The sequence below is a fragment of the Arvicanthis niloticus genome, chromosome 9, assembly GCF_011762505.2.
Source record: "Arvicanthis niloticus isolate mArvNil1 chromosome 9, mArvNil1.pat.X, whole genome shotgun sequence".
In the NCBI taxonomy this organism is placed as follows: domain Eukaryota; kingdom Metazoa; phylum Chordata; class Mammalia; order Rodentia; family Muridae; genus Arvicanthis; species Arvicanthis niloticus.
The window spans coordinates 82,837,181-82,864,786 of record NC_047666.1 but is presented as its reverse complement, the minus strand read 5'-3'; the positions used below and the strand labels follow the sequence as shown (position 1 = coordinate 82,864,786).

The 27,606-nt window shown below is 45.6% G+C and overlaps 1 protein-coding gene across 4 annotated transcripts in view; it reads right to left on the bottom strand.

Annotated features, from left to right (window-relative positions):
• Positions 1-26,543, bottom strand: part of Sspn (sarcospan) — a 32,263-nt gene extending 5,720 nt beyond the window's left edge. The window contains exons 1-3 of one of the 4 annotated variants that reach the window (XM_076940849.1): positions 26,361-26,476; positions 24,097-24,163; positions 3,489-3,575 (exon numbers count right to left, since the gene is read on the bottom strand). In XM_076940849.1, the coding sequence (XP_076796964.1) occupies positions 3,489-3,545 (57 nt within the window). In that variant the 5' untranslated portion in view covers positions 3,546-3,575; positions 24,097-24,163; positions 26,361-26,476. Of the gene's footprint in view, positions 1-3,488; positions 3,576-24,096; positions 24,164-26,210 lie in introns of all 4 variants that reach the window. The other 3 variants (XM_034512040.2, XM_076940848.1, XM_034512039.2) reach the window with 3 other exon arrangements.
• Positions 26,544-27,606: the final 1,063 nt, after the last annotated feature.

Genomic DNA, 27,606 nt, shown 5'->3' with positions numbered 1-27,606 from the left:
AAAGACCATTTAACAAGCACACGACCATGAGAACGTGAGCTAGCAAGCCAGGCCACTTAAATTAAGGCTTGACTCCTTAGTGCTCCCTGGGAGGAGGGGGAGCGTATCCATTGCACATATTAAGCAGTATTTCTTCACTTGTAAATTTGGGATGAAACCCGTAACTCTGACTTTATGTTGTCATCACAAGGACCGAGACTTGCCACCTCCAAAGGGCACAGGAACCCTAGCTGGATACTTGTGAATTAAACCATCAAGGGAGGGACAGTGCCATTTCCAGGAATCTTCCAGCAGGGATCTGCTGACTGTTTGTTCTGCCATGTGGAAGGAACAACACAGACGTGGCTTGCAGAAAGGTGTAAACATGAACACGAACACAGAGGTCGCTCAATTGTGATCTAACTCCTTAACTATACAGAACCCAGCAGCTCAAGGACAGAAGGAAAGAACCCTCATCCCTTAACAAAGTGACATCTCACACTTAGTGACTCTCAGTCAGGCAAGCTGCCTATCTCGGGTCACAGACACTCAGACCTGCTGGTGGCACCTGGTGGCACCTTCCTTTTCAGGATCTTGAGTCTGACAGCAACAGGCTCCTGCAGTAAAACCCGTACTTACAACCAAGCGCCTTGTTTTGCCCACATGACAAGAATAAACAATCAATGAAGGCAGGCATGTGGAGTCACCTTGGGACCTTGACAGCAGCCTGTGTGGGTGTCCCTGCAGAACATCCCTGGAGGCCAGCTCTGAGTTTATGTAACCCCCAGGCTTGCTCCTGCCCTGCTGTAATTGGAACCCGCTGTGGCTTTCCCAGTTGGTGGCTCTGGAAGGAGCAGGGTTCTGTTTGGATTTAATGATCTCCCCCTTGGCCAGAATAGTAAGGCCTGGCTGCTGCTGTCACAGCCAGCAAGGTGTCTGCAGGCACATGACCTTCAAGGGCTCAACAAATGCACAAGAGCCCTCAGTAAAGGGGGGAACACTCAGAAGGGCGGGTAAGAGGGTCCCTACCCTCCTACCCAGCCAGGCCCAGAGGCAGAGTTCAGGGGGAAAGCAGGAAAGTACTGGTGGTCTCTGGCATCTAAGAGTGGTGTGTGTGTGTGTGTGTGTGTGTGTGTGTGTGTGTGTGTGTGTGTGTGTGTGTGAACAACAGAGAGAGAGAGAGAGAGAGAGAGAGAGAGAGAGAGAGAGAGAGAGAGAGAATACAGAAGAGTCCATCACCATAGCATGCTGGCTTGCCCTGTCTATCTAGGTACCCAATAAATTCTCATAAAGAGCTTAGGCCAGGTGGGCCAGGGTTAGGGAGCTAGAATGCAGCCATGCAATGATGAGTCCCGCCTAAAGGCCCCCTTCATTCCCCCTAAAACACAGTGGGAAGCCCCGGGGACATCCTCTATGTCCTGTTGGAGCCCAGATGAAGCCCTTTTTGGACTGAAGATGCCACAGAGACTGTCTGGGATTGCTGGCAGCAGCCTGGCTGAAGGTCACCTTCAGGAGCAGATAAAGAGTTTCCTGTCTGTCAGTGTCTGTCATGGGTGAAGAGAAGAAAAGATAGAACTAATGAGAGCTTCCCAGTGGGATCTGCAGCCCGGCTGGCACTGACGGCTGCTTTTCTTTTCTTTCCCCATCTCCTTTTTATATATTTTTTATTTATTTTTTTTATTTAAGGTACAGATGTTGAGAGGCCTGCTGGGGTTCTCACTGAAAGTGAATCGAGGGAGGAGGACTAGGTGCTTTCTCCGGCTGGAGAAAAATCCAGGTTAGGATGGTTTTACTTTCTGGATCAATCTCCTGAGACTTGGCAAGCTAATTCTTACGAGGTTTTGGCTTTCTTTTCCTTTTTTCTTTCTCCTTTTTCATCACTGTGCCTTGTTATTTGGTCAACCTCACCGAAAAGGAGTCTAAGCTAGTGTCTGCTCACTTCTTGCTTATTTAAAAAAAAAAAAAAAAAAAAAAAAAACCGACAACAACAAAAAAAAAACCCCAAAGATCTCATATCAAAAAGGTGACTTTCAGGACTGGAGAGGTGGTTCTGGGGTCAAGAGCACTTCCTGTTCTTCCAGAGGACCCAGGTTCAGTTCCCAGCATCTGCATGGTGGCTTTCAATTATCCATTAAAAAAATGTAAGCACATTGCTTTTTATACACTATCTTTGAGTATATAACTTTTTTCTTCCCCTCTTCCTCCTCTTCCTCCTCCTCTTCCTCCTCTGCCACTTCTTCCTCCTCCTCCTCCTCCTCCTCCTCCTTTTTCTGTCTTTGTCTTCCTCTTCCTCCTCTTCTTTTTTCTTCTTCTTCTTCCTCCTCCTCTCCTCTCTTCTTCCTCCTCATCTTCCTTCTCCAGACAGGATCCCATGATGTAATTTTGCTGGCCTCCAACTCATTATGCAGCTGAGGCTGGTCTTGAACTTTTGAATATCTGATCTCCCTGCTTTCTACTTCCTGAGTGGTGAGATCACAGTCATGTGCTACCATGCCCCATTTATTTGGTGCTGGAGGGCAAATCTAGGGTTTTACCCATGCTAGGCAATCACTCTACCAACCGAGCTACATCCCCAAACTCTAAGCACATCCTATTTTTTATCTTTGTGATTTTAAAATGACATTATCAACTCACTCTTGGGCTTTACATCTCCTGGTTTTAGAAAGCAAAGGTTAAGAACAAAGTCAGCTACAGATGGACAAGAGAAACACACAGTGCATTCTCATTCTGGTGAGAAGTTCATGCTGGTGCCAAGTGAACCCATCAGCCAGGACTGTTCAGTTTATCTTATGCTTCCCACCTCTGAGGAGTATCTAAGTCTCTCCCTACCCTTGAATGGCTGTATAAGTGTCTCCCTACCTCTGAGGGAGTGGCTAAATCTCTCTCCGCCTCTGAGGGGGTGGCTAAGCCTCTCCCCACCTCTGAGGGAGACACTCCAGGCCTCTCCTTGGAGATGATATTTTGCACAGTGTGATGCTGTGTGCCTAAAAGTATTGCAACCAAATGCACTGGCCCTGACAGACAGAAGTTCATAGGACTGGAAGGCATACAACAGTCAAGCCATGCACAGCCTAGCCATTACCCATTGACTATAAGCAGGGCCTGCTGGACACATCCAGTGAACCCTTTCTGTCTTGGCTCTCCCACTTGCAAGGGGACATGCAGTCAGACTGTTTCATTATTGCAATATTCCAAATACCCCAAGATATGGAAAAGGGCACTCAGAGAGACACCGTTCTCTGGCCAAGTGTTTTGTCGGGCTGCTCATATTTGTTTGGGGGGCATTAAAGGTCCCACTTCATGTGTTGTAGGCCAACCCAACTCATGGAAATTAGTTAAAAGGCCTAGCATTACCTCTGTGTCTGGACCAGCTCCCTCCTGTAACACATTTTGTCCACCTGAAAATGGAGTTTGTGGTACCACCAGATATGTAGTACCTTAAGCCCGCTCTTGTCTGCAGTCACATTCCTCTCTACGCAGTGATTCTGAAAACATGAAAAACAACTTACCTTCATAGAAAACTGGACACACGTCCTCTCGTCAACTTGGTATGAGACACAAAGCATGAACAGTCCAAGGTAGGCCACCACGCAGACCTGCAACAGGGAACACAGGACACAAACATGACTGGGCACCAGGAGGCCAGCAACACACAGCTCGGTGCCCCTCACAGGCGCGGTCTCTGCCGCCAAGCCCTTCATCTTGTTCGAGATTTGTGTTTCTCTCAACTTGTGAGACACAACTCTACTAAAGATGCAGTTTTACTATTTTTAATTGAGAATGTGTTTGTGTGCCCATGTGTGGATATGTGTCCATGAATGTAGTTCCTCAGAGGCCTGGACATGGTGTCAGATCCCCCAGAGCTGGAACTGCAGGCAGCTCTAAACCATCCAACATGAGCTGGATGTTGGGGACTGCACTCAGGTAGGTCCTGTGCGTGACCAGGAGGCACTTGAACCACGGAGCCGTCTCTCTAGCACAACGGGATATGGCTTTAAAATAGTAAAGCCATTGCTTTTGCCAGTATTTATTAAATTCCTCTGTACTCCAGGGCATATAAAAGATAGTTCAGAGCATATACAATGATACACAAAATTTAATCTATTTGATTAGTGTATGTCCAATAGAGGCCAGAATAAATTCTCACACTACTCTAAGGCAGGACATTATTGGCTACATGCCATTCAGAGAATTCTAAAAGGAATTAAAGTCTAATAGGAAAATATAGAAGGTTTGCTTTAAAAAGAAAGCTTGAAACAGCCTAATAACAGCAAGAGGCACTGGCAGCAGCTAGAGCTCCTCCAAGGGCTTTCTGTGTCTTTCTTCAGGCCATTGTCACAGAGCCCTATAAGGTATGTGTTTTATGATCCCATGTTATTAGCGATGGAAGGAAAGCCAGGGAACCATACTGTAGGCCCGGGGCACACTGCAGGCAGCCTGGTGAAGGCAGATGCAGCAGCCATGGTCTAGTGATGAGGCAATGCAGAGCAGGCTAGCAGAACAGATAGACCCACAGTAGAACTGTAACAAGGCATAGAACAGAAAAGGCAGAGTGGAGATACAGCACAGAGCTGTGACAAAGAGGTGGCTTGGCTCTCCAGCAGGGAGTGGGATAGCCTCAGACACAGACTCTCCAGCAGGGAGTGGGATGGCCTCAGACACATTTCAGGAAAGTAAGCAGACATGTCTGGTGACGTGGTGAGGATGCTGAGATACTATTTCACCAATCTGAACAAGATTAATACATTAGGAGGCTTGGTGTGCTGGTCCGTGACTGTAATTTTATCACTCTGGAGGCTGAGGCAGGAGGATCACTGTAAGTTTCAGATGACATTTTATTTGTTTGTTTGTTTGTTTGTTTGTTTGAGATAGGGTTTCTCTGTGTAGCCCTGGCTGTCCTAGAACTAGCTCTGTAAACCAGGCTAGACTCAAACTCACAGAGATCTGCCTGCCTTTTCCTCTCATGTGCTAGGATTAAAGGCATGGGCCACCACGCCCAGCTCAGATGACATCTCTAAAGAGACATATCACTGGAATCCTGAACATGCTGGTCTAAAGAGATGTGAATGTGAAACAAAACAGGGTTGAGGAGGTAGCACTGCACCACAGAACACAAGTCCTGGTGTCCAGTACTCACCACCATGACCATGGATAAGACAGATGCTGTGCATCCCATGTTTCTAAGTCAGGGAGCAGGTTCTTTCTGAAAGAACTTTTTAAATTATAACTTTATCTCTGTGTATTACTAACATTCAACGGCAGGTCTCATCATGACGGTTTTATACACATACATGGTATTTCTTAATCATATTCACTCACTACTCCCACTGCCCCTCCCACTCCAGTGACACCCCCTTTCTCTTCCCAACTAACCCTGCTTCTATTTTCAAGTCTTTGAATACATTTTTAAACAAGCCAAAGGAGCACCCTTTTGACAAGGCTTCAGGGCTTCACTCTGCATCTCCACTCAGAGGGCCTGTGGAATCGAAACAAAGGAACAAAGACCTTGTTTTGTTCAGCAGCAGCAAGCCAGACAAATGTTCTAAACTTACTTCTGTCATATCCTGAAGCACATGCCTGGGCTCTCTCCTCAGTTTCTGTCAGCAGGATCAGCCCCCCCCCCCCCCCAACCCCAATAATTGTCTTTGTCCCTGGAGGCTGCTGGGTTGAAATCTCAGTTGCTAAGTGTTTTCTCCTTGTTATGAGACATGAACATTCAAAAGTTTGAGGCTAGCCAGGCAGTGGTGGCCCACGCCTTTAGTCCCAGCACTTGGGAGGCAGAGGCAGGTGGATTTCTGAGTTGGAGGCCAGCCTGGTCTACAGAGTGAGTTCCAGGACAGCCAGGGCTGCACAGAGAAACCCTGTCTCGAAACACCAAAAACCAAAACAACAACAACAACAACAAAACCAGTTCCAGGCTGGTGGACTAGCTTCTTAAAAGTAATCATAGTTCCTCCACCCCAACAGGAAGCCCCTTTTCATTAGCTGCTACTCTGTGTCCACTTCACTAAGCCTGACCTCCAGTGAGACACAGTGTAGCATAGCCATGCCCCACCCACGTCCAACAGCTCCCGCTAGCTGCTTGTCCAACCACTGAACTTACAGTCTGTGCTGTACTATTCTGTGACTCTGGGAACTGAGAGATGAAAACCACAGTCTCACTCCGAGACTGACCCAGCCTTCCAGAGAGAGGCTGCAGTACAGCAGAGGTGTGATCAGCGTGTCCGCTGTGGGGTGCACAGCTGGTGGAACTGACCTGACAGGCTGAGAGAAGCTCCACAGAGGAAGATGGTTGAGGATATTTTTTGTCGTGTACCTATAAGAAGCAGTTAAGATTGTAGGAAATACTGGCCTGACTACAGAGCCTTGTGAAAATAGAAAAAAAGCCCAAGTTACCCACTTTGGACAAAAAGTATCTGGTACATCATGTCACATCATTACAAGGCTTGAGCTACCTTAGCATATCTTGGTAAGTAAGTTAGCCTGCATAGGCTGAGGGTTCTTACCCAGAGCCTTTCATAACTAACAATTTTTTTCTCTTTATTGGTAGTGTGTACAAGGATGTTCTAGAAAAATCATATTTATTAAATACCTTAAGCTGAAAGCTTTATGGCCATCAGAAAAGAAATAAAAAAAAAAAGTGTTCTCGTGCCAGACTGAAGGAAGGGCCTACTTCCAGAGCTGGCAGGATGTGGGCATGCCCAGAAGACAGGGTGATCTAGCTTTCAGGCAAGGAAGAGAAGGGCATGCTAATACACGAATCTCCTGGAATAGGGCCAGGTCTAACATCACATCTGTCAGAGGAAGCCCACAGAACATGATGGACATTAGTGGGAGGTGTTTAAGAAGTTACTTGATGGACCAGACAAAGGTCCAGGTGGGCCTGGTGGTATCACACTGCACAAAGCCCAGGAAGACACAGGGCCTGAACGTCAGTGCCAAGAAGCACCAGTGCCTATGTCACTGAACACGTGGAGGGATCAGATCACACACTGTATTGATAAGAAAATCTTGAAGTGTTCTTTTAAATGGAAAGGAGCGAGGGGAATCATTTAACCTATTTCTAGACATATGTATCTATAGAAAGACTGTTTTGTCTGTGCAGGGTTGGGTCTGCACTGCCTCTTGTGAGCAGGGTTGGAACAGTCAATGAGTGTCAAGTCTGTTTCCAGAAGGAGGGGTCCTGGGTCTTGCTACAAAGTGGCTTTGCTTATTTGACCTGATGGACTTCAGAGGTGCCTGGTAAGGAATTCTGAGCAGGAGAGAGGACCAATTCAGTGAGATGTTTGTATAAATGTTTGCCACAGTAAGAAGGTGCTACCCCAAATAGTCTGCAAAAATGTGAATTATTGTCATTTATTTATCTCGATGTGTATTTATTGTCTGGCTTTGTGACATTCTCACTACCTCTACTCATTTGTTTCCTTCTTGTTGTTGTTGACAGAGTTTCTACCGAGGGTTATTGAGGGACACAACCTACTCCTGCCAAATACTGTTCATTATTCCTCTTCCCTCCTCAGCCCCATTGATCCCTTGTAAACTGGAAACGTGACTCTATTTCTGTAAGTATTGGATACAAAGTGCTTTCATCTCATCAATATTGTAACAAGAGAAACTTAACCTCTGTCTATGGTCATGAAGTCAATGGACCACCCACAGAAGCAGAGGCACTGCTATTCACTTTGTTTTCTTGAAGAAAATATCTACCGATGCTCACCCGCATCCAATGACTTAAGGTAAACCACTCGGAGTCATTTTCAACAACTGATAAATGCACTGTAGTCTGTCAGTGTGATGTGGTCCTACTCGAGAGAGTTGTTAGCATATACTGTGCCAGAAGAATAAATAATAAGAAACAGCAAAAGAGCTATTAACATTGCTTATTGGATCAAGAGGTTTCAGGATCACAGGGGACATGTCAACATGGCTGGAGGGTCTTCTCTACTCCATTCTCCTTGCCCCTTCCTCATGAGACAAGGCTGAGAAGGTTCAGAATCACCTTACAGGTTGGTCCCATCTTCACGATTTAAGATTCGATCGGTCTAGGGTTGAAACCCGGAATCTGTATCCCTAACAAACCCCAAGGCTGCTGCTGCTAGTCCTGGGCCCATGTCCTGAGAAGTACAAGCCTAAGCATAAACACAGTCCCTGAGTGTCTGTGTGGAATCTATCAGGATGGTGTGACATGGTATAGAGCCATTTCTTATGAGGAGTGAAAACAGATGTGTTATCGATGGTCACTTACAGTGTGTTCAGCTCAGTGTGGAAATCTTTACATATATTTCTTCCCTTCGTCCTCTGAGACTTCGGAATGCAAAAGGTTAGGCGTACATTTATTGCAGGATGAATTTTTAATATTCCTAATGTATACACAATAAAAGTGTTGGCGCCACAAGACAAGTTAGTGCTTCATAATGTAAGAATCCTTAAAAATCAGAGGCAGAGCCCCCTCTGTCTTCATCGCTACTTCAACACAACCTTAGGCCAGAGCTTGCAGCCTCCACATTCTAGAAGGCTCTGAGAGTATCTCTGAATTATTAGCATGTGTGCCTGATACATGAGACGGTTATCACCCACACAAGCAAAGCCAAAAATTCCTTTCCAAAATTGGACCATGTCTTCAGGGGTATGGCAGCAAAGTCCATCAATGGCTCAGGGCTGTTAGCCACATTCAGTCACTCCCATGCAGTAAATTCTCTCATGGCAGATTCCAGAGTACTGACTGAGGCTGCAGTCCCACCCGCAGCCTTCGTGAGACAGCCAGACTTAGCTCCCATACCCACTCCCACCACATCTTCTGCCTCTACTTTGATGGGAGCATCTGTTCTCCCAGTGAGCTTGGTTTATTACTACATTTGGCAAATCAAGCTCTATTAGCTGCTTAAAGTCTCTGCAATCAGCACAGAGACTCAGTACAGAAGGACACAGGAGAGAGCCAAAGAGAAATCAAGATACACTCTCCTCTACCTTTATCTAGGACCCCATTAGATGCTTAACACCAGACAGTATCTATCTATCTATCTATCTATCTATCTATCTATCTATCTTCTATCATCTAGCCAGCTAGCTACTTATCTAACTACCATCTATCTACCTACTTATTTATCTATCATTTATTTATCTATCCATCTATCTACCTATCTATCATCTATTTATTTATCTATCTACCTATGCATGGAAAACACACACACACACATATATACATACATATATACATATATATCGAAGCATGTCATCATATTAATCACAGAATACAACACTTGTAACAATATAGTATAACAAAATTATTAGTGTCAATACTCCAGTATGTTGTTAGTAAATAAAATAGAATTATCTGAATATAAGCGCCATACTATAATGACAGTTGATGTGGTAGCCTGTACGTCTGCTCAGTGGATAATTGGTGGGTTGTGTACAATGTGGAAACACTGAAGAACGGGATAACCCACATCCCCCTTGTGATGTAAGCAGCCAATACCATGCTCCCTTCTAGTTATCATCAAGAGCCTTTGTCCATTTCATAATGTTATAGTCACTGAAACAGCTCTATCTTTTTACGTATGTATATCTGTTAATGATAAGGCTGTTGGGGTTAATGGACTAGAATGTAAGCACAGTGGGATTGTGACGGACAGCGTCTGCATCTGTTATCATAGCCTCACTTTTCATTACAGATTTAGGCAGATGCAAAAATAACAAGGCACAGAAAGACGTCCTTCATATTTCTTAATGAGTACACACAAAAAGGGAAAAATAACATCCAAAATCACGAAACCCTGAGCCAGGGTTCCTTCAACAAGTGAGAACTGACTGCTTGATTTAGTTGAAACTGTACATGTGGTTACAGTGATGCATGGTGGGAAAAGAGCTTGGATTTTGATTCCATCTCTTTGCTCATGGAGTACAATCCCCACCTGAGACAGAATCTCATGAAACCCAGGCTGGCTTGGATGTCACTATGTAGCTAGGACTGGCTTTGAACTCTGGCCTTCCTGTCTTTTCCTCCTGAGTACCAGGGCTGCAAACATGCACTACCATGCCTGGCTTTAACTGATTCTCAGTGTTCTCAGTTCGTCTATCTGCAAAAGGAACTGATAATGCTTTGTTGTGACGGCTGATCTGATGACTGATAGGAATGTGAAGAAGGCACCTGGGGTAATCCTTCTATATAGCCAGAGGCCATTATTGATCGTTGATATATCATTAGCTGGCAATTACTAATGCCGTCATTACTATGGCTGTCAGAGATCAAGTTTAAAGTCCATTAAAAGGTCCCAAATGTACTGCCAGGATAGCCAGGCTCAAAGTGGACACTGTTGGTTACCAGTACTATGTCTTAATTAGCACCTGTGTAAGTGGTCACTGGGCATGCTCTTAATATTTATGTAGGAAAAGCCCATGCCTGGATGATTTAACAATGGGCCTAGAACCAACAATTTTCAATGCTAGGTACCTCAGTAAGCAAACTGTGCAAATTATTTTGTTTTGTTTTATTGTTGCTTTCCAGAGAGTTTCACATATTCCAGGTTGGCCTCTAACTCACTCTGCAGCTGAACATGACCTTGAACTCCCGATCCTCCTGCCTCTGCCTCCTAAGTGGTGGGTTCTCAAGTGTGCACCACATCTGGCTTCTGTTTCACATTCACAAGCATCCTGGGAGGTCACTGTTAGTAGTTTTGCTTTATAGACATGGAACAGAAAACTCAAGGAGAAGCCTGAAGATCTGCATCACCAATCCACTGTCAGAGCACATCACTGTTCCTGCCACCATAAGGGCCACAGGGTCTCCCTGGAGGAATCCTGGCAGCCAGTGGCACAGAGATCTGAGGGGCCTGCCAGTTCCTGCTCCTCCCTTGAATGGCTGCGGCACTGTGAAGCACTACTCGCCCATCTAGAACTCAGTGGAAAAAGTAACACTTGCTAACGTAGACAAACTGTTTCAAAGACTGTGAAGTAACACGGCAGGTACTTCTTTGTTTCCCATCTCATGTGACCTCTGTCTCTCTCAGTAACATACTCTGAAATCTGAGCTGAAAAAGAAGAATGTATGCAAATAAATGAAAGTACCCTGCCACATCCTAGACACAGTCTCACTGTTTAACAAGTGTTCTCTGTGACGCCACCTACCATGTACCGTGGATGCTCAGAGTCTTGCAACTCCACAGTGAGAAGTCAAGACCCAAACCTCTATCTCGATGGCCCTGAGGTGTCCTTAAGTGAATAAAGGGGCCGGCCCATGATGCAGCAGTTTCTGAGAACTACAGACAACAAAGACCTCAACATTCTCCTCATCAAACAGGAGGAAGTGACATAAAAAAGGTAATACATATTTGAATGTTAATTTTGCCTGAAAAACGAAAGAACTGGTAATTTTCAAGAAGCCCAACATTAGAGCTTGCACAGGCACGTGTGCACACATACGCCAATTGAGTTGCTTCTTATGTGGGCCGTGCTAGCTCCCCTTCTTCAACAGCAAAGATCCACTGCACGATACCCAAGACCTCACAGCTTCATATGTGACGTGCATGGACCAAGGGCACAGGATGGAATGTAACCGCCCATGGTTCCATGGTAAGATGGGCCACCCAGCTGAAGATGAAGACTTAGCACTGGATCTTGCAGTTCTATCATGTCTAGGGCATCAGGGAGGCCTGCTTCCAACGCTGCTGAAGGGGGAGCTTAGGAAAGATCATAGCATAACACCCAACGCACCCAAGGCAGCTGATAAGTAGCATCAAGCACAAATGAATCCATTCATGTCTTGACCTGGCCTTCTGCAGGAGGCACTTGTCCATAACGGTGGCAGGAACAGTTAGCAAACATCTAGCTGTTGAACTAACAGTTAAAGAGATAGAAAACTTCTTCTTCTGCTTTGTTCTATTTCGGCTACAGGCTTGTTTATTACCACATGCCCAGGAGATGCTGATCTCAGTGACCACAGTGTGCTGTGTATACTTCTGATTACCCCGTGATAATTTTATAGAGGCGAGCATGAATAAATGTCAAAAGACAAACAAACAAACAACTCTTCAATGAAAAAAGTAGTTTCTGGCCAGATCCAAAATTATCATTACTGGGTTTTGGGAACACAATAGTTTCAGCCAAACCTAGTGTACAAGACATTTTTAGTAGGGGACAGAAGTAACAGGGAGCCGGGCGGTGGTGGTGCATGCCTTTAATCCCAACACTTGGGAGGCAGAGGCAGGTGGATTTCTGAGTTTGAGGCCAACCTGGTCTACAGAGTGAGTTCCAGGACAGCCAGGGCTACACAGAGAAACCCTGTCTCGAAAAACAAAAAACAAAAAAAAAAAAAAACAAAAAAAAAAAAAAAAAAAGGAATAAAGAAAGAAAAAAAAAAAAAAGAAAGAAAAAGAAGTGACAGGGAACAGAGAGAACCCCAGCCTGAGGGATCAAGGTTGAACCAAACAGGAAGAGACAGGAAGAATCAGGCATGCCCATTAAACTCAGGGCTTTAACTATAATCCTGAAAAAAAAAAGGGGGGGGGGGGGTGTCTCAGTTTCATAAATCAGGCTCAGAATAGTGACTTCTATCACACATAAAGCTATATAGTGAAAGAATCGTCCAGCCAGGAACAGTTGCTAAGATGTGTCTCATTGACATGGGACAGGACAGGAGGGCAGGCCACACCCTGTCATCTGCCTCCAGAACCTGCAGTTCTAGACTGACACCCATCTTATTTCTTATCTTTCCTAATTTAAAAAAAAAAAAAAAAAAAAAAAAAAAAAAAAAAAAAAACACATTTTCCTTGGAGCAGATGCTGTCCATGGGAAGGCCTAGCAGAGAAATCTCCCACTGCTCGTGAAAGTCTGAGTTTTGGCCTCCGGCCTTTAGCTTTGTGTGTCCATATCTTCCAGGGGAGCAGAGGGAATGCTTTACTATTTAGTTTGTAAAGTTGACAGGGTTTCATGAAGTGCAGGTTGGCAAAAAGCTCGATATGTAGTGGAGGGTAGCCTTGAACTCTTGACCCTCCTGCCTATCCCTCCCAAGCACTAGGAACAAGTGTGCATCACCACACCAGATATTTTATTACATTTAAAAGAAGCAAATATTAGAGACAGGTCAAAATGCTTCTGTTTGAAGGCCAGTGCAAATGGTAAATAATCCTACTGCTTAAGTGTGCCCTCTCAGGGTCTAGAGAGAAAAGACTTCTGGAAGGACAGCCAGGACAGCTTGAGTGGCATCCATTTGACCCTCTCTCTCCCATTCTGTCCTTAGTCCTTGTCCTTTTGCCTTAAGAGTATCTATGTGACAGGCACATGGCTAAATTACGATAACTGCACACACTTTTCACAAATCAGTGTCCAAAGACATTGACATTAAACCAAGATTAATAATATAGCAATTTCTGGCCCCACCCACAGATTTGTCAGATATGTATCTCTTTACAAAATAAATCGTGAGAAAAACAATTTTGAGATTTATTTTTTAAACTGAGTGATTCTTAAGGCAGTATTGCTCACGGCAGTGACAGTAAAAAGGGGTCACCTACTCTGCTGCTATCAAAGCTCTGATTGTCTGGAAATAAATATAGAGTCTCAAAAGAACCTTTAAAACCAGTGCTGCCCCAGCCACTTCCAGCCATGGACCCTCTGTCCTACTCAGAGGGCTGGGCTTCACCATGACTTGACACTTTCAATAAGCACAACTGTTTCTTTTTTCTTTAGTATTGTTTTTTCCACCAATGAGGCTCTGAAATGTGCACCGATGTGCTTAGCCAGATCTGTTACACAAGCTTTTGAGTGGGAAGGGAGATGTGCTCTCGGCAAGTCACTGCCCTGTTCCCAGCACACTGCTGTGCCGGAGATGGATGACTTGCCTTCTGTATGTGGTACACAGGGATTCCTACAGAGCTGAGGAAGATGAGATGAAATGTGCAAACTGACTGGATCGGGGAGTGGGAGTTCCCTAAATCCTATGGAAACTCTGAGTTTCCTTGGATGCTTCTGCCAAAGCGAGATTTCTGCTAAAACCTGGGATTCGATGCTGGAGAATCGAGCGAGGACTCACTAACCCAGACATGGACGTTTCAAAGCCTTGTCTGAAAACCATTTGAAGTGAGTCATCACTCTAAGCCAATGGGCTCTGGGTCTGTCTGAGTTATAGCTGAAGCCCCTCCTCATGGTACCTCTCTCAGCCTAACACAGATTTGTGTGTTTGAGTGAAGGTTCACACTTCATAGGAACTACTGAGAAATTTTGCAATTACATCCTCGAAAGACAGAAAAATACAACAGGATCTTGAAGCAACAACGTAGGTGACGGCTATAAACTGGGCTAAACACCCAGTGTCCTTTTCTTTCCTTCTGCCAGGGGTAGAGCAATGCCTTTGTCTAAACTCCAGCCCTACTTATTTCTTATCTAAGCCATGCTCAGGTAAGTCCCCTACTCAAAAAAAGTGACCTGACTCTGTATATATCAGGTCATTTACTTCCAAAAATGCAGTAAGTTAAAAGAAATAAGTACTATATTCCTTTATAGAAAACTGTGACTCAGAAAAATCTGAAATTTAAAAGTTGATTCAAAAAAATATTTTAAAAGCATCAAGAGGTTCAAACGACTAAATTACATGAAAACTCCTAAGAAAACACTTTAAAATACTGGATCAAATACAGAAAATATCCATTCTATTAACTAGAAAGGAAATAAAAGTCGTCAAAAGCAAAGATACTAAAGAGAGGGGGTGCTTAGTTTGAGAGGATGTGGCCCATCCCAGGCAAGAAGAGACCGGTTAAGAAGAGACAGGTTTTAATAGTTACAAACACCCACGACAGGTCTGAGCATCTTTATATGTATAAAGATGGAACCAAGAAATCAAGACTGCCACGAAGGTTTGCCTTTAACGTAGCTACACCCTGGCAAATCTAGATAATAGCCACCCACAAGACCCAGCGGCTCCAGAATCCTGTCTATATTGGTTGGGCCTGGGTTGAGGTGGGTCTTTGAAACTATATGCATGATTCTGGAACCTATTAAGATGGGCATAAAATGACCTTGATTAACCCTTCAATAAATCTATTACAGGGTATGGGAAATAAAGGGCAAATCTTCTAGTAAAGGAGATATAAAAATCAGATGAACTAATTACAACTAGATCTTGTTTTTTTTTTTTTAACAAACTGTAAGGAAATACTTGCAAATTAATTCCTATTAACAAATTAACTTTTGTGTGATATTAGAATTTGATTTTGTTATGATCTTTACCACTTGACTTAAATAGTAAAATGTTTATGGATAGAATGATGTAAAGACTGGGGTTTACTTCAAAAATAAACCTAAGGGGGTAACATAATGAAGCATGAGAAGAAACAGAGCCCACTGGAGTAATTATGAGTTGATGATTTATAGAGCTGGGTGGCAGAAACATAGAGGCTCGTTATGAATTCCTATCTTTTTGGAGTCTGCTTGAGTCTTCATGATGAGTGAAAGGAAAGGATATATAAACTAATAAAACCATTGGAATGCTGGGTAAAACCAAACTACCTGGAAGACACACTCAAATAGGCCACACTGAGTTATCACACAATGCCTCTTAAAAGCTGAACTGGCAAGTCAAAATTAGTAAAGACACAAAGAATTCATTTATCAATGAAGGACAGCACCTTTACTTACGTGCTTTTGTAAAAACTAAATCCAAAACCCACAAGAATTCCTACCAATAAGGCTGGAGTGACAGATCAGGCAGCAAAGTGTTTGACCTATAAGCATCAAGGCCTGACTGAGTTCAGTTCCCTCAAACACACAAGGAAAGAGCCAGATGCAGTGGTACTGGCTTGCAATCTTGGGACGGAGATGTAGCGGCGAGAAGATCGCTAAGGCTTGTTCATTGGCCCTAGAATTTGGTGAGGTCCAGGCCAATGAGACCCTATCTCAAAGAAGAAGAGAGGGAGGGAGAAGGAAGGGAGAAGAGGGGGGAGGGTAAGGGAGGGGTATATGGGGGGGGATGAAAGAAATAAACACTGCAGGGAAAGTCTGACATTCCTGGGCTCAGACATGAGAGCTGCGCAGTTGACAGAAAATCGCTCAACAGTACAACATGCGGCATGTAGAGTCAATCAATACGAATCACCTTGTTTGATCTTTAAAAAAATATCAAGGGGCTTCTCTGACTGACAGCACTTTAAAATATGAGCCAGCTATAAGTGAACACTAAACAGTAGTAATGTTAGCATAACCTCGCGTCTGAGACTCTTTCAATGTGAGGAGGTTAATGTCCCCAGCAGCTGGCAGTCTGTCCTGTGTGCCTCTCTCCACAACGTGGCTAGCCAGACACAGGGCTTTTTGTGAGGCATGTGTAAGGCAGAAAGAAGGGGAGCAGGGCTTCGGGGAGGTCTTGGCGTGGAATCTCTGACGCACTGGGTGTGATGACTGAATGAGAATTATTTATTGAGGGTTCTAGGACACAATTGCTTTGGTTACCCAAAAGCGTGTTCATTTTTAAAATTATAGTTCATCTCTCTCGGAACCATGAACAAAGACCAAAAGCCTTCCATAAACATCCAATAAACTAGTTTTTCAGGAGTGTTTAGACCCTCTGTTTCAGAATCAGGCTAGAGGACAGACAGATAGCATGAGAACCTGGCTCTCCTGAGACAGGGGCTCCTGAGGCTAGCCCTCCTGAGACAGGGGCTCCCATGGACAATAACGGAACTCAGCCTTCCATGCAGTCTCTCGAATTGTTTACCTTGACACCTTCCCTTACCCTTCTCATGGCCTTGAGTGTCCCTCCCAAGGTAACATCACTCTGCCTCCCTCCCACCTCTGCCTTCTCTAGCCAGCAATTCTCCTCACAGGGCCTCTGCTTTCACAGCAGAGCTGAGCGGGAGATAAGGTTCAGCAGCCTGGGCCTAACGGTCCAATCAGAGTCCGTGTCCTGACACTGAAGAAGGACCAGGGGCTGACATTCTCCCTAGTTATCGGAGTGGTTAAGACAACAGCAATTCCCCTTTCTCTTGTCCCCTGTTATCATCTTCCACTCAGGAGAGGGCTTTGATAACAGCTTATCATAAAGGGGTCTGTAATGGCAACGTGACAGTGACCGCTGAGTCAAACACCTTCAAAACAGCGTTGGAGTGAGATGTCACTGAGAAGGCTTCATCCAGGGCACTCACAGCCCCTCTCAGAATGAGGGCAGCCCAGCCAGGGGCCAGCTGCTTATTTCTGCACTGACAGATGCCAGAGTTCTTCACAGTACTCCTACAGACCCTTTATTGCTGATAACCAGTAACCTGTAGGCCTTGTTGCCACCTCAGAGAAAGGCAGCTCGGGAGCAATCCTGTCCGTGGTGGAGAGGAAGGGGCTGCAATTTTGAAGATGTTACATGGGTGAACATCAACATTAGGCTAAAAACCAAAGGGGAGAACTGCAGAGGTGGCTCCATGAGTAAGTCACTTGCATGTAAGTGTGAGAACCAACACACAACATACCCAGCAAAACCATTTGTTCCTAAGGCCACGTGTCCCTAATCCCAGAACTGGTAAGTTAGGGAAAACTGGTTGCTGGGACTCACTGGCCAGTCAGTCTAGCCTACTCAGCAAGCTTCAGGGTCAGTGAGAGACCCTGTCTCACAAAGAGAAGGCTTGCATAAGACACTCAGTGTCAACTTCTGGCTGTGTGCGTGCATGAGTGGGGACACACGCGCGCGCGCACACACACACACACACACACACACACACACACACACACACACACACCAGAGAAGACACAGGAAGGTTCCTGAACCTCAGCAGTGATTGTGCCCCCTGTTAGTGACTGACTTGGGAACAGAGCCGGGCTGACCGCCCTGACTGGCTTTGTGTTGAGATGGCTTAGGCTTGTAACAGCACTAAAAAAGGAAAAGCAAAGCCTGGCTGGGGATGTTCACGATGGACAAACAGAATCCCACGAGATGTCCTTGGACTTACATCTAAGTGGGGCACCACCCGGGAGCACACCTGGACTGAGGCGGCAGTGCAAAGAGGTCCAGCCTGGAGACGAAGCTGGAGATGTGCAACACATTCTATAAATTGGAATAGCAATGGAACTTTCAGTATTGTCATCAAAAACTGCTAGCCATAGCTGCCAACTCTAAAGACGAGTGAGCTGAGGGTTGGATCCCCTTGAGCTCTAGAACACTGAGGACCATCTTAATGTATTTCCCTTTGCTGTCATAAAATGACCCAAGCAAAACAGCTTAAGAGAAAGGGTTTATTTTGGCTGATGGTTTCAGGTTACAGTTCATTATGTCAGGGAAGTCCTAGCAACAGGAGATTGAAGGGACTGGTCACATGGACTGGTCATGTGGGCTAGTCACATGACATCCTTAGCCAAGAAGCAGAGAGAGAGACAAAGTGGGTACTAGCTAGTGTTCTCCATATTACACAGCTCAGGCTCAGCACCCAGGGAAGAGTGCCAACCATGGTGGGCCTGTCTTCGAATCTCAATTAAGATAATCAAAATAATCCCCCACCCAGGCACACATAGAGACCCATCTCCCAGGTGACTCCAGATCCTGCCGAGCTGCAGCCCCTCTCCCACCCTCACGCCCACATGTTCACTCTCTCATAAGAGCTATGCAGCCAGTGAGACTGGTTACTCTCACGACCATGTTCAGGAGCTGGATCTGTTTGATATTTAACTTAACAGAAAGTTGACAAAGACATGATCGGTAACTGCACTGAGAGCAACTGCTCCCCAAAACCAACTGCTCCCCAAACCTACCACCACTGCGTCACCAAAGCAACATATTCTCCAACTTCATTCTATGTACTTAGAACTATAGCCATCGTACGTGTAGCTCCCACCCCCTCCCCGAGGAAGCTTCTTGCAACACAGAGAGACCATTGCAGAAAACCACAACTATTCAAGATGCAGAGAACAGCTAATCCTGGGGCGCTCAGACGCAGTGGGTGCATCAACGACAACACAATTCCTGCAGCCAAGTCTCGGGGAACACCGTGTAAGAACTGCAAGAGCCAGAGGCCCAAGAAATCTGCTGTGACTTATGTGTCCCCTAGAAATGACTGGGAAGCATCACCCACGATACCTCAGCAATGTGGCTTCCTAAACAAAACCTGAACGTGGACAATACCAACAGACATGTTGTATTTATATATGTATGCACATATACACAAAGTATATACCTATATGTAACAAGAGGAAAAGAGGCCAGGAATTTGAGGGGGGTCATGGGAAGAATTAGAGGAAGGAAGGTAATGGGATAAATGATGTAATCATAGGAAAAAAACAAACAAACTCCTCCAAATGTTCCCCTAAGGTATGAGCAGACACAGGAACACACACACACACACACACACACACACACACGCACATGAGCGTGCTGATAAGTCACAGAACAGAAGTATAGCTCTCCTTAGGTGTAGTGAAACAGGCTTATGATTCCAGAATTGGAGAACCAGAAGTTCAAGGCTAACCTGGGATATATGAGACCCCATCTCAAAAACAAAGAAGATGGCCAGCAAGATGGTTCAAAGGTAAAGGTACTTGACACCAACCCTGAGTCTGATCCCAAGGATCCACACAGTGAGAGGAAAGAATCAACTCCAAGTTGCCCTTTGACCTCCACACGCTTGCCATGGTGTGCATGCACACATGCGTGTGCACGCACACACACACACACACGTACACTAGCATGCATGCTTGTGCACATGGACATCCCCCAAGAAAAGGAGGGCAGGGGGATAATAAAACAGCCATGACATTCTGAGACCCCATCCAGCGCCACGTTCTGACTGGCTTTTGTGATTAGCACTTCAATTTGGCATGATCTAGGCTTCCAAAATAATCTATACTTTTCAATGAAATGGTACCCAGTTCAAGTCCAGTGACACACCGAGACTTGCAGGCTGGCTTTGGCATGGCCTGTATGTATCATGTTTATGTGCTGTCTCGGGACACAGCGCCAGCAAGCAGAGCTGATTAGACAGCAATCTTAATAAAAATGGTAAGGAGAGCACCGTGTGTGGTTGGGGGGGGGGGGAGGGAACCCAGACATTTCCTCAGAGCAAGACAGAAGTGGACAGCCAGAGTACTGGAAATCGCGAATGGCTACACCAGAATCAGAGTGACCCTATTGCTCCCCCACCCCCACAGGGACCTTAACACAAGTCAGTTCTCTACCCAGGAGTCATTTAGTCTAGTGAGAGGGTGCAAGTAAGGTAGCTGGATTCCTCTGTTTTTATGGTTGCTATTGATGCTGAGTATTTTTTAAAAGATTTATTTTATTGCACGTGAGTGTGTGTATGTGTGTGTATGTGTGTGCATGTGTGTATATGTGTTTGTGTGTGTATGTGTGTGCATGCGTGTGTGTATATGTGCGTGTGTATGCATGTGTGTGTGTGTGTGTGTGTGTGTGTACAACTGTATGTACAGGTACCTAGGAGGCCAGAAGAAGACATCAGATCCCCTGGATCTAGAGTTATAGGCAGTTATGGACTCCCTGACCTGAGTGCTGGGAACCAACCTCTGTTCCTCTGAAAGATTAGCAAGCCAAACCATCTCTCCAGCCTCAAGTCACTATAAATCAACTTGATAATGACGAGTTAGTGTTCTGAACATTTCTGGAGCCCTGAGCACAATTTGGTGATAGCAAACAAAGTTTCTCTGCACTTCAGCATTCGGCCCTATTCCTCTAAAATGGCCACAGTCACGCTCCTATGGAAGCTCTGGAAATAACACGTGTGAGAGAGAAATAGACTTCATTGTCATATGTTGTGTGTCGGGGGACATACAATAGCTCGGTGGGTAAATAATACGTTACTTCCCTTTTATTCTGATTACCTTAAAGGTCTATGTACTAGGATTCCTCTTACAAAAACATCAAAGCTGAGATGATTCAGATGATTCCAGAGACTAACCTTCTGGGGGACATTCCGATTGGCACATAATCACACATAGAGGGTTTAAGAAACATATAGGAATCACTGTCTCCTCACATTGAAAGAAGCATCTTTAGTGCTCTCTCTTTATCTCTTCCTCCTTCTCTCCTCTCTCTCTTCTCGTCTCCCCCTCCCACATGGCAGAACTCTGACCTGAACTCTGTAAAGCTAGATGCAGAGGCAAAAATTTCCCTAACTCTGAACATCTTGCGATTCTGCTCAGTCCTGACCTTACTCTTCCACTGCTGGAGTTCTCAGATATCCCACGCTACTTTCATTAAAATTAATTTTTATATTTGATGTGAGAACCTCACATGGCTATCAGATTATTTTCTTACTAGTTATCTATTGTGTGCACTCCGTGGGGACTGAATCAGCCCTGTAATTATTATTCCTTAGATCCAACAACCCTGTGACAGTTATGTAATAAAAAATATTTCCCAGTGGTTCTTGAGGTGCTGTGTTGGGTTTGGGAACACATATTAAAGTCCCAATATAAAAAACAATGAATTACTGTGTAGCGTTTTCCTAAAAATATTATTCTGGATTTAATTTTTCAAAATGTCAAAACTCTTATGTGGAAATTGACAATACCTTTAACTTTCCGACTTGATGAAAACTTCAGCCTTCTGTTCGCCCAGCTTCCTCTAGTTATAAATCATAACTGATAACTACACCTTCATCCCGAGTTGCTATGTGTTCTAGATCTACTTGTAAATTTCACAGTAAATTCTCACAAGGCTCTTGATGAATAAAATTCTCTCTTGAGATAGACAGTAAACCCATCCACGCCATTGTGTCCATCTCCAACCAGATCTGAAGCTTCTGTACGCACCTGTTTCTAATCCCTCAGAGAAATTTGAAATTGAAATATTGAAATTTAAAGGACATATTGAAATTCTTTGTGTATGTGTTTTGAGACAGGGTGTCATCGTGTTGTCTAGACTGGCCTGAAACTTGCAATCCTCCTGCATCAGCCTCCTGACTGCTATAATTACTGGCATGTACCACCATGTCTAGCATTGTTCTTGGAGCACCTGATGGGACTTTAATCATTACAGATTCATACTGTGTGTTTCATGACTGATGTTGACTACAGGAAACACAGCTCCATTCCTTTAAGATCCTGCTCTAAACTCTCTGACATGGTCACCATGACACAAATCTAGGAGTTCCAGTGGGCTGGACATGGGGACAATGGACAGAGAGATGAGGTAGGAAGCTAAAGAACACAGCGAAAGTCAGAGTGTGGCCACACCCACCTGCAATCCCAGCCCTCAGGAGGCAGAGGCAGGAAGGTCTTTGTTGGTTCTCCCCACCCGGGTCTACCTGGTGGATACAAACAGGGCAATTCGGCCCTGGATACAAGAACATCACAGCACCCTCAGGGAGCAGAGGAGGGAGAGCAAGCTCTGAAGTTGACTTCAGGACAGAGATGCCAAAGGAAGTAAATCATTGCTGGGTTCTCTGAGAGGTGAATGAGGCTCTGAAAACACCGGGGTTACTTTTCTAATGGGTGGTGTTCATTACTGTCAGATGTGATAAGGCCCTAGTCGGTCAGCAGCTGGAGATGTCCCCCAGCAGTGGAAACGACATTTTAGACGCATGTGGACACCTCTAACAAGTGTTACTGAACCGGGAAAAATAAGCCCAAGGCATCTAACTTAAAACTGCCACAGTCTTGGATTCCTTCACTGCGTAAGAACTGAAACAGCTCCGGCATGTGAGGCTTGAAGGAAGGAGGGTTGGGAGTTCAGGGCCAGCCCTGGCTACATAAAGCTCATACATGAGACCCTGCTTCAAAATCCAAACATAAAATTAAAATCTAGAATGATGATCTGGTTCAAACACTAAACAGGTAAAGAAAGGCCAAGGAGAGTCTCCTTCCTAGGTGTTCTGCCCGCAGCCCTTTTCTCCTCAGAGAGATCGCCTCTCTTCTTATTAACATTGATGATTTACAACCTCTGCCATCTACTAAGGACTCGGAGCCAATGTCATGGTCTCCACTGCAGCTCCAATCAACTTTTCCCTTTCCTATACAGAAATCCTTGGTAACTGAGGTAAAAAGGTTCCAGCCATCTGCCCAATTCGGGATGAGCAGAGTCACCTTTACAGACAGTCACAGGAGAGAACAGGAGGTACCCTAGTTGGCTTCCCACAATTCCACTGGACTGAAATCTCTGAGCATAAATCACCCAGGGCCTCTTTCATTTCTAAGCACAGGTCACTGAGCAAGTTACACAGGCTCCGGTCAAAGAGAAGCCTGTGTGGATCTGCCCAGATATCCAAATTGTGTTAGAGAAATATCAATGTCCACACCTGAAGTTAGTAAGAGAAGAGATTCTGAGAACTGAAAGAGAAGAGACACCGGGAGCCACTGCCAGAATTCGAGAAGTGGGCATGGCTCTGTTCAGCAGTGGGTTTTGTAATTTGCCTTCTGCACAGGGCAACTTTTCAGGGTCCCTTAGCATATACCAGACTAGAATCACTCCTCCAAGATGGAAAATGACGCCGGGAAGATTCTCCTTTCCACATTCATTATCGTCAATCTCCAGAGGGATTCAGAACGTACTAGGCTAATGTCACACAGTGCTGAGATTGCTAAATGGTGCCTTGGCTGGAAACAGAGAAAGGCGAGATGGCCAAACTGATACCTCCTTTGAGGCTCAAAGTGATCTGTGAAACACAGAGATTTAAAAGGGAAGGTTCTGCCACCCTGGAGATGAACCAAAGTTGCTCCGATCTTGAGGAAGACCACCCCCAGCAACTGTTCCCCTAACAGCTAAAGCAAGGGGGTTGACCATCACGGGCTAACTCTGGGCTGGCACTGTGCCAAGGGCTTTACACAGAGTAACTTGTTGGCTCCTCACAATGAACCTGAGGGCTGGAATTTAAACAATAAAGGAATAGAAAGCAGAGCCAGGGAGATGGCTCAGGTGAAGCACCTGGTACACAGATAATGTGGACTCAAACTCTGTTTTGTTTTTTGTTTTTTTGTTTTTTGTTTTTTTGGTTTTTTTGAGGCAGGGTTTCTCTGTGTAGCCCTGGCTGTCCTGGAACTCACTCTGTAGACCAGGCTGGCCTCGAACTCAGAAATCCGCCTGCCTCTGCCTCCCAAGTGCTGGGATTAAAGGCGTGCGCCACCACCGCCCGGCTGGACTCAAACTCTGATCCCCAGCAGCCAACCAAAAAGATCGGTCTGATTGCAAATGGGTGACCTCACCGTTCCATAAGCAGGGACATCTTGGGGACTCCATGGCCAGCTGGTCTAGCCCATTTGAGTTCAATGACTGTTTCAAAATAAACAAACAAACAAAAACAATGGAGAAGTGATTGATAAGACATTACAATGTTGCCCTCTGACCTCCCAGGTATAAGTGCAATGCATTCCTCCTCAACACATGTATGCACTCATGAGCACAGACACACACACAGACACACACACAGCCAGCCCCACTCCACCCTCAAATTGAAACCTAGAGACATTGAATAACTTGCCCACAGTTATTCAGCAAATAGCATTTAAGCCAGGACTCAGCACCAGGTGAGGTGTTTACACACCTGCCTTCACCATCTGTTTCTCTCTTCCTGACGGCCTGGAAGAGTGTCTGGAGACCAACCACACTGTGGTCAGCCAAGCACAGGGACCCGGTGTCTGAGAGACAGTAATACACTGCCCACAGCCCTCATTCTGCTGAGATGAGACATGGCCCCACATGGCTTCTCGGAGACTCCCTGGGTGGGTTGGGGCAGTCTCTGCTAGGTCTCTGTCCTACCCAGACTCTCTATTGAAAGAAAAGCCAAGCAGGGCCACATGCTGTGGGTGAACTTCAAGTTAACCCTGGTAATAAAGAAGGAGCACGAACAGAAGGAGAGCGCCCCACTGTAAAATCTTCTCCACGTCACACCCAGGAAGCCATCAGGAATTTCGCAGGAGCTTTTGACTCCTCAAGCTTCAGGATTTGTGTGTCATGCCATAAACATTAAAACACAGCTTTGTTTCCCTATCTAATTCATTTCTTTGGAACTGGTCTTTTTGAAATTGAAATAAAAGCTGGTATTCAAAAACCAGCTTCATTCCTTGCTCTTTCCTTTTGCCTGGCCTTCAAGGACAGATATTTTCCCCGGAGTCTGTTGACAGCCATCGAGGAGACTAAAATATCCAGTATGTCTAAGTGAGAGGTTATTTTTAAAAATCATTTGGCTTAGAAAACTCCAATCACGATAATTTCAAGGGAATTCTCGGTACACAAATTAAAACATTTTAAATTACTCTGCAAAGATTTGTGAGTTTGAATAATCTTAATTTAAAAATATCTGCGCCTATGCATATGCATCAGGTGTCTTCAAGTTCCGTCCCATACAAAATTATGGTGTGTGTGTGTGTGTGTGGTCAGCAACAATAATGATCAAGGTGAGATGGAAGGCCAAGGACCCACGCTCATTCTTCTGACTCTGCCACAGTTACCCCCTGAGCTTATCTTAGCACCCCCACCATTGCAGGGGTCTAATGAGACAGCCTGAGAGTTTAGCACTGGCTTTAGATAATAAAGTATTAGAATAGCCAGAATGTGACTTCGGGAGAAGCCAGCTCAGCCCTTGATTGCTTTCCCAGCTTCTGACCTTGGGTGGGGCCAGCCTGGTTTCTCTAACTTGAGGACTGTCCCATAAGGTGTGGCAGTACACACACAGGGAAGATCTCTGGCAGGACAGGCATACAGTGGGTATTCCGTACACCATATCTATTTTACTTTCAAGAATTCACGCACAAGCTCGTAACGCCGTATGTCCAATGTTAGTACAATCCCAAGTGCACTCCACCGTAGCCAGAAAAGCTTCAGCCCGCCTTACACTGTGTGATTAGACTGTGCTTGCTGTACTCTCGGCCCTGCCTTAGAAAGCGATTTCACGAAGCCTACAAGGAACTGTAGTTTAACAAAACCAGTGTGTCAACTCCACCTTAAGGATTTCCTACCCTGCTTTTCCAAGATGAACTTCACTCTGTGCTACTTGTGCATACAGGCGTTGGTCCTGGGGAATGGGGCAAGGACCAAACCACACAGGGTGGGCCTGCTGTCTTTCAGGCTGTGCAAGATGTCCACAGGGCATCCCCTGTAGATTGAGTCAGGGCCCTGGTAGGAGCAAGAAGCCTCGGGCAGAAGAAGGCCAGAATCCTGCTCCCAGTCTAACTTGGGGGAGCCCAAGTGTGCCCACAGTCTGTCTCCAAGCAGTTAGGGGTGCAGCTGGGGTGGGGGCGCATGCAGCTGGGTTAGTCTCCACTCCACCATGCGGCTGGCATGCCCGCTGGTGCTTAGGCCAAACAGACTTGATGCTTACAATGATCCCAGCCCAGAACGGAGTGTCTCTGACTAGCAGGGAGGGGCTGATGCTCGCCATGAGGAAGCCCAGCACGGTCACCGAGATGCCCAGCGCCAGCTGCAGCAGTGCCAGCAGCAGCGGGAAGCGGCAGCCGCAGCAGGTCCGCACCTCCTCCTCCACCAGCTCCTGAGCCCCGGGGCTCGGCTTGCGCCCCATGTTCCAGCGGTGGTGCCTGCGCCTGGGCCACGGAGCTGGGCCTGCCTGGTCTGCTGAAACTGGGCTGAGCAAAAGTGGAAAACATTGGCAGGCCAGGAGCAGCCGAGGGGGACCTGAGGGGGGTCGCCAACTGCCAACGCACAGGGACCTGGCGCCCAGGGCCTGTTTGATGGGAATGCCAGCCTGCTTTGCTTTTTGGTTTCCAGGAAGTGCAAGACAAGGTGATGAATGCTGAAACCGCTTGTGTTTAATTAATAGATCACTAAATCCAAAATGGACTCGGCTACACTAAAAGCTGTGGAGTCACTGACAAAAGTTAAATGGAGCTTTTTTTTTTAAAAAAAAAAAAAAAGGTCTGTAATCCAACAGGCAAGGAAGGAAGGGAGGGGGAAGAGGAAGGGAGAGAGGGTGAGAGAAAGGAAGGAGGGAGGGGCAGGAAGAGAGGGATAAAGAAGGAAGTTGGGAAGGAGGGAGGGAGGAAGGAAAGAGAAAAGCAGCAGGAAAAAATAAAGATAACAGAAAGGAAAAATAAAAAGCTCCTTTTCTTACTGAGGTAGTTACTTTCAAAATAATTGTTCCTGGCCAGTGAGGTGACTGGAGCAGGTAAAACCTGCTGACCTCAGTTTGAGCCTCAGGGTCCACAGAGCTCTGGCTCCTCAGAGTTGAATGCCTGACCTCTAAAGGAGTGACTCACTCTCATATCATACGCAGGGCTGCACACAATAATAATTAATTAAAACTTAACAATGGAATAACTGTTCCTAGAGGGGCTGGGCTCATCGTGACACCTCTTAAAAGTTCTTTGTCCTCGTCTGTATTCTGAGACAGTCCCATGCAGCCTAGGCTGGGTTCAAACTTGCGGTATATCCACAGAAGACCTTGAATTCTGAATCCTCCTGTCTCCAACTCCCAAGTTCTGGGATCATAGGTATGCACCACCCTGTGTTTAAAGGCTGTTATAATAGTGTCTATGAGGCTCCCAGTGAATCTTCACACTTTGGCTAAATGTCTAGGACGTGTTGGACATGCTAGACAGAGATGGCCAGTTGCACCCAGGCAACCTTTAAGAGCCACTTTTAGCACCTGCAATGTGCTAGGGCAGACAGCTAGAGATCTGGTCCCCTCCAGGAGGCTCAGAAGAGATGGGTAGACCTGGTTATTGACATTTTTGCATACCTTCAAGCAGCACCATTTAGGA